The 12,418-nt window shown below is 36.9% G+C and overlaps 1 protein-coding gene across 3 annotated transcripts in view; it reads left to right on the top strand.

Moving 5' to 3' along the window:
• Ano3 (anoctamin 3) overlaps positions 1-12,418 on the top strand; it is a 310,140-nt gene that overhangs the window by 267,885 nt on the left and 29,837 nt on the right. For all 3 annotated transcript variants that reach the window (XM_021184432.3, XM_029474347.2, XM_021184438.3), the window contains one exon: positions 9,665-9,701. In XM_021184432.3, the coding sequence (XP_021040091.1) occupies positions 9,665-9,701 (37 nt within the window). The remainder of the gene's footprint in view (positions 1-9,664; positions 9,702-12,418) is intronic.

Here is a 12,418-nt window from a genome sequence, read left to right on the forward strand (position 1 = left end):
TCATAAGGTAGATGCTATGTCAAGTATATTAATGAAAACCCTGGAATTCAAACAAATATATTGCCTCAGATATCTATCATCTATCTATCTATCTATCTATCTATCTATCTATCTATCTATCTATCTATCTATATATATATATATATGTTCCTATCGTTCTCCCACACTCTCATTCTCTCACAGATATAGAGATATACTGTGAATACAAGTATATTTTTATCATAAGATAATATTTATAAATAGCTTAGAAATAAAAAATAATAATATTATGTCAGGGATTATACATTTGTGTTCAAATGTTCCTGATACTGTGATATATTTTACTAAGAACGACTGGGACCATTTTCTTATAGTTAAAAATAGTCAAAAAAGAAAATAAGAGAAAAATGAATAACCACTATGATAAATGAGCATATTTTACTTCCACGCCAATAGTTACCACTTTTAAAATAAATTCCACTATTCCGTTTCAGTTTATTCTATAAAAAGAGAATGTTCTTTATATATACTATCCCCAAACAGACAATAATTTTATTTCTGTTCCTAGATCATATAATATTCAATAAACATTGAAAAGACAGAATACTAGATAATTTACAATTCTGGAGATTAATATAGAATTTAATTAATGAGATACCAATAACCCTGATTTTAAAATATATCTACTAAATATGAGAGCAAAATTAAGGTAGAGTGTTTTCTGATATAAAGCTAAACACTATCAAGTTTCCTCTCAGAAAGTAAAACTGTGGGTGAGTTTCCTCTGTGTCAACACTGTCTGATATTAACATTTTGAATTTTCTGGATTATTTTTTTTTTAACTTTTTTTTATTTTTTATTTTTTTTAATATTTTTATTACATATTTTCCTCAATTACGTTTCCAATGCTATCCCAAAAGTCCCCCATAGCGCCCCCCATTTCCCTACCCACCCATTCCCATTCTTTTGGCCCTGGCATTCCCCTATATTGGGGCATATAAAGTTTGCAAGTCCAATGGGCCTCTCTTTCCATTGATGGCTGACTAGGCCATCTTTCGATACATATGCAGCTAGAGACAAGAGCTCCGGGGTTCTGGTTAGTACATCATGTTGTTCCAACAATAGGGTTGCAGATCCCTTTAGCTCCTTGGGTACTTTCTCTAGCTTCTCCATTGGGAGCCCTGTGATACATCCAATAGCTGACTGTGAACATCCACTCCTGTGTTTGCTAGGCCCCAGCATCGTCTCACAAGAGACAGCTATATTTGGGTCCTTTCAGCAAAATCTTGCTAGTGTATGCAATGGTGTCAGCGTTTAGAAGTTGATTGTGGGATGGATCCCTGGATACGGCAGTCTCTAAATGGTCCATCCTTTCATCACCGCTACGAACTTTGTCTCTGTAACTCCTTCCCTGGGTGTTTTGTTCCCAATTCTAAGAAGGTGCACAGTGTCCACACTTTGGTCTTCATTCTTCTTGAGTTTCATGCGTTTAGCAAATTGTATCTTAAATCTTGGGTATCCTAAGTTTTGGGCTAATATCCACTTATCAGTGAATACATATTGTGTGAGTTCTTTTGTGATTGTGTTACTTCACTCAAGATGATGCCCTCCAGGTCCATCCATTTGGCTAGGAATTTCATAAATTCATTCTTTTTAATAGCTGAGTAGTACTCCATTGTGTAAATGTACCATAATTTCTGTATCCATTCCTCTGTTGAGGGACATCTGGGTTCTTTCCAGCTTCTGGCTATTATAAATAGGGCTGCTATGAACATAGTGGAACATGTGTCCTTTTTACTGGTTGGGACATCTTCTGGATATATGCCCAGGAGAGGTATTGCTGGATCCTCCGGTAGTACTATGTCCAATTTTCTGAGGACCCGCCAGACTGATTTCCAGAGTGGTTGTACAAGCTTGCAATCCCACCAACAATGGAGGAGTGTTCCTCTTTCTCCACATCCTCGCCAGCAACTGCTGTCACCTGAATTTTTCATCTTAGCCATTCTGACTGGTGTGAGGTGGAATCTCAGGGTTGTTTTGATTTGCATTTCCCTGATGATTAAGGATGTTGAACATTTTTTCAGGTGTTTCTCTGCCATTCGGTATTCCTCTGGTGAGAATTCTTTGTTCAGTTCTGAGCCCCATTTTTTAATGGGGTTATTTGACTTTCTGGAGTCCACCTTCTTGAGTTCTTTATATATATTGGATATTAGTCCCTTATCTGATTTAGGATAGGTGAAGATCCTTTCCCAATCTGTTGGTGGTTTTTTTGTCTTATTGATGGTGTCTTTAGCCTTGCAGAAGCTTTGTAGTTTCATGAGGTCCCACTTGTCAATTCTCGATCTTACAGCACAAGCCATTACTGTTCTATTCAGGAATTTTTCCCCTGTGCCCATATCTTCAAGGCTTTTCCCCACTTTCTCCTCTATAAGTTTCAGTGTCTCTGGTTTTATGTGAAGTTCCTTGATCCACTTAGACTTGACCTTAGTACAAGGAGATAGGAATGGATCAATTCGCATTCTTCTACATGTTAACAACCAGTTGTGCCAGCACCATTTGTTGAAAATGCTGTCTTTCTTCCACTGGATGTTTTTAGCTCCCTTGTCGAAGATCAAGTGACCGTAGGTGTGTGGGTTCATTTCTGGGTCTTCAATTCTATTCCATTGGTCTATTTGTCTGTCACTATACCAGTACCATGCAGTTTTTATCACAATTGCTCTGTAGTAGAGCTTTAGGTCCGGCATGGTGATTCCACCAGAGGTTCTTTTATCCTTGAGAAGAGTTTTTGCTATCCTAGGTTTTTTGTTATTCCAGATGAATTTGCAGATTGCACTTTCTAATTCGTTGAAGAATTGATTTGGAATTTTGATGGGGATTGCATTGAATCTGTAGATTGCTTTTGGCAAGATAGCCATTTTTACAATGTTGATCCTGCCAATCCATGAGCATGGGAGATCTTTCCATCTTCTGAGATCTGTAGTTACTTAGAAATATAAAGTTTTGCTTGATTTTATTTTTCAAGAATACATACTCCTAGATACAAGTCCTATTCTAAGCCACATCTATCCTCAGCTAAGCTTCTTACAAAAGGTTTCGCTTTCCCCACCCCTTAACTCTAAGAGACCAATCTTCAGATAAGTTCCCACTGATGCAGCAGATTCTAGTTTCACTTCTGTAGTTATCACTCGTTTCTTTCCTTTTTTCTTTTTTAACAGGTTATTTTATTTATTTACATTTCAAATGTTATCCCACTTCCTGGTTTGGCCTCCCCAAACTCCCTATCCCATACCTCTTGGCCCCTGCTTCTATGAGGGTGCTCCCCTACCAACCCACCCACTCCTGCCTTACCATCCTAGCATTCCCCTACATTGGGGAAACTAGTCTCCACAGGGCCAAGGGCCTCCCCTCCTGTTGATGCCAGATTAGGCCATCCTCAGCTACATAAGCAGCTGGAGCCATGGGTCCCTCCATGTGTACTCTTTGGTTGGAGGTTTAGTCCCTGGAGCACTGGAGGTTCTGGTTGGTTGATAATATTCTTCCTATGGGTTTGCAAAACCCTTCAGCTTTTTTGGTCTTTCCCCTAATTCCTCCTTTGAAGTCCCCATGCTCAGTCCAATTGTTGGCTGCAAGCATCCACATCTATACAGGCTCTACCAGTCTCAGGGGACAGCTATACCAGACTTCTGTCAGCAAGTGCTTCTTGGTATTAGCAATAGTGTCTGGGATTGGAGTCTGCAGATGGGATAGATTTCTAGATGGGGCAGTCTCTGGATGGCCTTTCCTTTATTCTCTGTTCCATTCTTTGTCCTTGAATTTCCTTTGACAGGAAAAATTGTAGGTTAATATTTTTAAGATGGGAACTCTCCATCCTGAGTTCCCACCATTGGCTAGAATCACAAGTGACTCTCACACCTGTAGTTTTCATTCTCTCCCATAAGCTTCAGAAGCAGGGACTGGACAGATCGTTAAATGAGTAAAGTGTCACAATGCAAATGTGTACCTGAATTTGGATCCTTAGAATCCAATAAAGCAAGCCCACACCTCCACATACAAACATATGAATAGCTCATCTCTGTCTCTCTGTCTCTGTCTCTGTCTCTGTCTCTCTCTCTCATACACACACACACACATACAGAGACAGACACACACACACACACAAAAGTGTAAAACAGTATTTTAAAGAAGATAAATCATTTAGATACAAAATTTTCTCACTAAGTATCTGTATTTGTGGAGGCCTAATATATTTTTGTTTATAAGAAGCAAAGACTGAAGTCAATAAAATGAGTTTCTTCCTGTAAAGACCTCTGACAGTAGTTATGGACAGAGCTAATGTAGTCATGAAACCACTCTGCTAACAGTCTCACAAGCTTACCACCTCGACTCAATGACTTGAAAGCACAAGTCTTTTCTTAATGCTGCAAATCAAATACCCAGAGTTCCTAGGAGAATTCAGGCTGAACCAGCTTTCCATTTTCAGGTATCTCTGTATGTTGGGCATTTCTGCACTGATATTCAGTGATTATTAAACTACAAATACTTCTCCTTACAACTAACCATGCAGATGATTTGTAAATCGAGCTAGCATAAACAAAGTAAATATACAGCCAACTGAACCAATGTAAAAATAATGTTATATTCTTCACTCAGTGTAAGTTAATAATGCTCTTCAGAAATTACATATTTCCTTCCTATCTAAAATGTTAAAGCACTTCACAAATGATCAAACACTCTTTCCAATTCACCTAAATATACAAGATTAATTGAATATTTTGAGACCAAAGACAATGTGTAGCTAAAAATGTGCTTATGAAAGACCGAGCCTAAGTAAAGATATTCTATTACCTTAATGGGCTTTTCAGTTCTAATCTGAACACATTAAGTTATGAAATGTAGGCATGGAAAAAAATTAAAATCAGCCAATCACTTTTCTTTAAATCAGTAGTCTTCCATGTTCTTTGGGAAATATAAGGTATTCCACAAGCCATATGCTGTTCTGAAGTGGTTTCTTCTTCTTTTCTCTGTCATGCTATTTCAGCTTACTTGTTGTAAATTTTGCTTCTGAATCTCTACTATTCAGGACCTACTCAGCTTTGTCTATCTGCTTTCTTAGTTCAGCAATAGACATCTAACAGCTTAGTCTTCTTGTGTCTCTTCATCCCTTTCTCTCAGTGGCCACCTAGAAGTTGAAAGAATCTGTTTAAATTGCACATTTGACTATTTTCTTTCAGTCCCTCCTATGTGAATTATACATTTATGAGCTTGGCAAAGGAGGTATTGTTTTATTCAAGCTAGTTTTCTTTTCTTTTGTTGAAAGCTAGTCCTCCTTCCCTCTGTCCCTCCCTCTCTCCCAACCTCCCTCCCTCTCTTGTCTGCATTTCAGCATAAAGAATTACTTTCTCTGGCTCTGCACTTTGCTTATTCATACCCCTAGTTTCTTGGTGCACAGAGATTTCTCTGTCTGAAATGTTCTTTTTTTCTTTTGTCTCCTTGGAGAATATCTCTTCATCATTGAAAATAACAGTTAAGTATCATTTCCTCCATAAAGCTTTTTCTCAGTGCCATAAACAGAATAGAATTATCTCTTTGTTTTTATTCGTGTTGTGAGGTTCTTGGACTGCCTGCTTATTCTCATCCATAGAATGAGGAACTCAACACTAGAGGACTTCAACAATCTTTTTTGTCAACATTGTTCTTTTGCTTCTCTTAACTTTATCCACTGTTAAAATGTTGAGTTCACTTAACTGAGGCCATAGTTTTCTCTTCCTGCTGGTGTTTGTTGGTATATGTTACTCTAGGTCCCAGGTGTTTGTTTAATGCTCAATAGCATTTAAAACACATCCTTTGAGAAAATTTAGAGGTTTTTATTTTCCAAATGTTCTAGTACCTTGGTTATTAGGTGACCAAGATAGTTTTTGTTACAAGAATTGTAATATTTGTGTCTTTCAACTTTGCAGCATGTATTTTAATGTAAACTAAACCAAAGGCTGTACTTCCCTCCCCACAATAAAACATTTGACAGCAGTATATCATGACATCTCTAAATAAATATTCAATTAAGGAGAAAAATAAATATATTCTACTGTAACTAAAATTTGAGCATAATTTCATTTTACTAATCTTGAAAATAATTTTTAAAATGTGTCTTATTCAAACTATGTATTCAATTACCTGAAGGAATTATTTTGTGGGGATAGGAACACTGCATTAAAACAAAACATTAAAAAAAAATCCTCTGCTGATTCTGATCCAGTCAGTCCCTAAGGAAGCATTAGAAAAGTAGCTAATTTGTGAGACATAAAATAATAATACTGATCCACAGACAAGATGAGAATTCGTATCTTAAAAAATAAATAACAAATAATTCAAGCATAATTAAAAGTTCAATTTCTTGTTTTAACATCCATTTGCCAAGTTTATAATTAAAAATCTGGAAGGACAAAATTTTACTAGAGTTGCTTGCTAGTTCCACCCATTTCCAACTTTGTTCCACCTACTCATGTTGCTGTCAGTACTACAGCTATTATCACATCTGGAATGTTCTCAAAACCATTCTTATGAAAACAAAAATGTAAACTTGTTCCATATATATATATATATATATATATATATATATATATATATATATATCCTTCTTGCTTGACAATTAAGCCTTAACTTATTTTTAGCACATTATAGTGAAACAACTTAGCATTTTAATTGTAGAGTATTTCTCAACAAAAACAGAAGAAAGAAAGAAAGAAAGAAAGAAAGAAAGAAAGAAAGAAAGAAAGAAAGAAAGAAAGAAAGAAAGAAAGAAAGCAGGCAAGGGAGAGAGAGAGGGAGGGAAGGAGGGAGGAAGGAAGGAAGGAAGGAAGGAAGGAAGGAAGGAAGGAAGGAAGGAAGGAAGGAAGGAAGGAAGGAAGGAAGGAAGGAAGAAGGAATTAAGATCTGAGCAGATGTACTCCTGTGCTTTGTCACCCAAACCTTTACTGCAAAGCCCATCAACTTTCTAAAACAATGTGTGTCCATGTACATGTTTTCTAGAAATCCAGAAGGTATAGGCACTATTAAAGCAGTCTCTTAGACTCCGCAAATCTGTTTAGACTTTGGTTTTGCAGTGGAAGCCATGCTCTGATGCAGAGATAACATACAGTAAAACAAGTGCAAAACTCCCTGATGTACCTTTCCAGCATTTGCTGCTCTTTCTCCCCAGTTTATTTTTATATACTACATATTTTATATAATACACCAACAAAGTATAAGTTAAAGGCTGATGCCTTTTAAGCTTAGGATGAATTTTAAAATGATTGCCAGGGCCAAACACGCCCTAGAAACATGTTTCCCTCCAGGATTACTCTAATTAATTTGTTCTGCTATTTCTGCCACTCCTGTCCTAAGTTTTGCCCATTGTGAAGAGACTATCAGTATTAGGACCTTGGGAGACAATGAGTCTCAGAACCTTTGCACCCTTGTTCTTTTTTATCAAGATACGTTCTCAATGCATATTTCTGCTTGACACTCTCCCCTGTTTCTAAAGAAAGCGTCATGTTCTTCAAGAGACTTTCCTCCCATAAAGTAAACATTTTAATCTGTTTTTTGGAGACAGAGTTTCTCTGTGCAACACTGGCTGTCTTGGAACTCATTCTCTAGACCAAGCTGGTCTCAGATTCACAGAGATCTTCCTGACTCTGCCTCCTGGGTGTTGGGATTAAAGGTGTGCACCACCACCTTCTGGCTTTACCTCTTGACATAAGCTCCATGAAAATATAGACTAGGTTTGGATAATTATCTGTTATTTGACTTTCCTCAAATACTATCTAACATAATAGAAATTACTGATGGATGTTTAATATAATAACAGTATATGCAAAAAGAAATTCTGCTTACTGTATGTAACAGTGAGTAATTTTAGATGGTCTCCAAGATGTATCATATGTATCATATAGGGATTAGAATCAGAACATTTGTCTATAATCATTATTATGTTTTTCCTCCCCCAGTTATACAGGCATTTCATTCCTTATATTCAAATTCATACACAAATAACCTGCTCTCTCAACATTGGTGCTACCGTATATCACACATTTGAATTTATATAAATCATAGATTCTTCCTACCTTTAAAGTTATACTTAAGTTTTTTTTGTGGACTGATTGTGGAGTGGTACTGATTGTGGGTGATACCAATTGGCTCTGTCATTTGAGTCTAGAGTACTCAGGTTCTTAATTATCTTGGATAAGTCTCTAATGGCAATTTAAAACATTCCTCCAGATGTTATTGTCATTTCTTGGGGCATCCAGCTAAAGATGCTTCATCACAGATGTGCAGTTGAGTTCTGTGTGCCAAGTTTAAAATAAGGCATAGATGGTGGAAAGTGTTCATAACAGAACATTCTAACTATCCTTCTTGCTAAGTATTTTATTCTATCAGGCCAAGTGACTGATATTATCAGTCTCCCCTGTTCTGTAAAATGATGTTAGGATACTTAATTGACAAATCTACTGTTCTGTAATTACTATACGGAAAGTGCTGGAACATGTGAAATACTGTAAATAGCAACTTACTTAGACTTGGCGTTCAATCACCATGAGGGCATTCAGCTCAACACTGACAGTGGCTAGTAAAATGTCACTTGTCAGCTACTAAAGTCCATCCTGTTAATATCCTTAGAGAACCTGTTATTGTCAACTGACTTTATAACATGTGTGGCATGGGAAAGAGCATGGCACAGTGATAATAACATATGCTCACAAAATCAAAGTAATCTTGTTTTAAATTTTGAAAATATTAGCTCATTAATGGGAGTGAAATATTAACTAACTAACTAATTAATTAATTAATAAAGTATAAATCCAAACAAAAACCCTTATCAGAGAGACAAGAATACTACCCTAATGCAATTTGTCTCAAGATAGTCTTGACCTTAAAAAGAGGTAGATTTGGCTGGGCAGTAGTGGCGCACGCCTTTGATCCCAGCACTTGGGAGGCAGAGGCCAGCCTGGTCTACAGAATGAGTTTCAGGACAACCAGGGCTACACAGAGAAACCCTGTCTCACAAAACAAAACAAAACAAAACAAAACAAAACAAAACAAAACAAAACAAAACAAAACAAAACAAAACAAAACAGAATGAGGTAGATTTGGATCATGGCTAAAATGAAATAGGAATGGTTTTATTGAAAGAACAGTCAGAGAATCTGAAACTTTCATTAAGTAATCAAATACATGACTTGAATTTTGAATACTCTGGACAGGACTATCATCATTTGGTTTTGTTCTAATCTGTTTTATATGTATATACATGTTTCTGGGCATATGTTTGTCACATATATGTGGCTATTTTATCAGGCTAGGAGAGGGCATCAGATACCCCAAGGCTGGAGAGTCACACAGTTGTGTATCTCATTTCAGCATCTTACAAGCTGAATAAATTTTGTTAACTTTTGTCTTAGTTTATGAAATAGATATTCAATGAAAATAAAAATAGCAACAAAGAGCAGATAATAAGGCACCTACATGTATATATACAAATGTATTTCTAAAGTCATTTTTAGTTCAGCCATTTTGTGTATATATACAGGTATAGAATACTACATACTATATTAATAAATATTTCTACTTGCTAAAAATATATCCACCCCACTTTAGACACTTCTTTGAAAGAATAAAAAATAATAAAATTTATCTGTATATTCTTTTGCAGGCTTATGAAAAAATTGCATACCTCCTCACTAACTTAGGTAAGTTCACTTTCCTTATTTTACTTGTAGTAAGTAAATAATTCTGTGCATATTAGCATTTATATATTTTGTGTGTTTTAACATTTTTTTCTCTCCAGTTATACAAGTGTTTACAAATAGCCAAAGAGGTGCACCTGGAAATTGATGTACATTAATCATTATTTGGAAAGCCTTTGTCTTAGACTTCGGAGTTATTTGCTGCCTTTTCCTTATGTATATTAGATGTGTTGAGAGTGGGGGTCACAAATATACTTTGACCTATATCTGAAGGTCAGAAGAAACTTTGTATGAAATAATTTGATTTTCTCCTTTCATCAAATAGAGTGTAGGCTCTGGACTGAGAACATGTGGGTTGAAATCTTTGTTCTGCAACTTATTCTAGTTAGCTACAAAGCAGTGATAATAGCGTTGCCACCACTTGAAACCTTAAATTCATTGACTAAAATGAAGATAATATTCTCTCTCTCTCTCTCTCTCTCTCTCTCTCTCTCTCTCTCTCTCTCTCTCTCTTTCTCTCTCTCCTTCCTTCCTTCCCTCCCTTCTTTCTTTCTTTCTTTCTTTCTTTCTTTCTTTCTTTCTTTCTTTCTTTCTTTCTTTCTTTCTTTCTTTCTTCCCTTCCTTCTTTTCCTTAATGTTTATTTATTTGTTTGAGACAGGGTTTCTCTGTGTATCCCTGCCTATTCATAATCTGACTCTGTATACAATGCTGTCAAACTCAAAAGGTCCACCTGGGTATGCTTCCAAGTGCTGGGATTAGAGTGTGCACCAGTGCACCACAACCACCTGGATAGGTTAATATTTTCACAGAATTTCATTTAGTATTACTGTGATATATTTTAGTTTTGACCCACTAGTCCTGAAAAAAAAAGATAGCTCTAATAAGTCTATGTCCTGTTTTTTGTTTTTTGTTTTAGTGGATATTTCATTTATTTACATTTCAAATGTTATCCCCTTTCCTGGTCTCCCCCCACCCAAGCCCTCTATCCTATCACTCCTCCCCTGCTCCTATGAGGGTGTTTCCACACCCACCCACTCCTGCCTCCACACCTTCACATTCCCCTACACTAGGCCATCAAGCCTTCACAGGACCAAGGGCTTCTCCTTCCATTGATGCCCCACAAGGTCATTCTCTGCTACATATGCAGCTGGAGCCATGAATCCCTCCATGTGTACTCCTTGGTTGGTGGTTTAGAACCTGGAAGCTCTGGTTGGTTGACATTGTTGTTCTTCCTATGGAGTTGCCAACCCCTTCAGCTCCTTCAGTCATTTCTCTATCTCCTCCATTGGGGACCGCATGATCAGATCAATGGTTGACTGTAAGCATCCACCTCTGTATATGTCAGGCCCTGGCAGAGCCTCTCAAGAAACAGTTATATCAGGCTCCTGTCAGCATGCACTTCTTGGCATCCACAATAATGTCTGCATTTGGTAACTGTATATGGACTGGATCCCCAGGTGGGGCAGTCCCTGGATGGCCTTTCCTTCAGTCTTTGCTCCACTCCTTGTCTGTTTTTGCTCCCATGAGTACTTTGTTCTCCCTTCTAAGAAGGACTGAAACATCCACAATTTGGCCTTCCTTCTTGAGCTTATATGGTCTTTGAATTGTATCTTGGGTATTCTGTGCTTTTAGGCTAATATCCACTTAACAGTGAGTACATACCATGTGTGTTCTTTTGTGATTGGGATACCTCATTCAGGATGATATTTCTAGTTCCATCCATTTGCCTAAGAATTGCATGAATTCATCGTTTTTAATAGCTGAATAGTAGTCCATTTTTAAAATGTACCAGATTTCCTGTATCCATTCTTCTGTTGAGGGAAATCTGGGTTCTTCCCAATTTCTGGCTATTATAAATAAAACTGCTATGAACATAGTGGAGTATGTATCCTTGTTGTCTGTTGGAGCATCTTTTGGCTATATGTCCAGGAGTGGTATAGCTGGGTATTACTATGTTTTGATGTCTTTCTTGTTAAATAATTTTTCTGAAGTCCAGGGTAAATAATGAGTCTCATTCCCTTAAAGTTTTGGATTATCTATATTTGTCTGTCTGTCTAATGTGTGTGTGTGTGTGTGTGTGTGTCCTAGCAGAACATGTAGAAATTTCTAAGTGGCCCATGTAGAAATCAGGTTTTACATCTACAATGTGTGCTCCAGGAACTGAACGTGGGTGTCAGGTTTGGCAGCAAGCACAACAAACCAAAACAAAAGTATGTAGGGCACTTTACCAGTGACTTTAGTGGTTACCATCCATCACTATAGGATGAAAAAGATTCCATCATTATTTTTTTTGAAAAATCCCAACTGTTAGAATTTTAGATATTGTTTCAGATTTGACAGTTTCCCTCTAGGAGCATGTTTACTTCTGTTTGGCTCATCTTCTTGTCTGTTGACTCAGTAAATCTTCTTGTCTGTTGACTCAGGAAAATAGTTATGGCTTTCAGAATACAAGTGTACATACAATGTCTCCCTTGGGGTGCTCCAAGTCATATTGTCACTGACTCTATTTTTCATAGTACTTCTGATTCTTCTAGCCTTCTATGATCTGATGAGTATGTCTCAGCATTCTTTTTGGGGGTCGCCCCTTCTTTAACTGCTAACTCCATAATCAGACTTTAGTTTCAGCCTCTCCTGAATACTTAGATACTTGATATAAAGTCCTTTTCTCCCTTCTCCTAATCTCATTAATTATGATACTTCCATATTAACACATATTTGA

Source organism: Mus caroli, unplaced genomic scaffold, assembly GCF_978045245.1.
Source record: "Mus caroli unplaced genomic scaffold, Mus_caroli_1 scaffold_2, whole genome shotgun sequence".
Classification (NCBI taxonomy): Eukaryota; Metazoa; Chordata; class Mammalia; order Rodentia; family Muridae; genus Mus; species Mus caroli.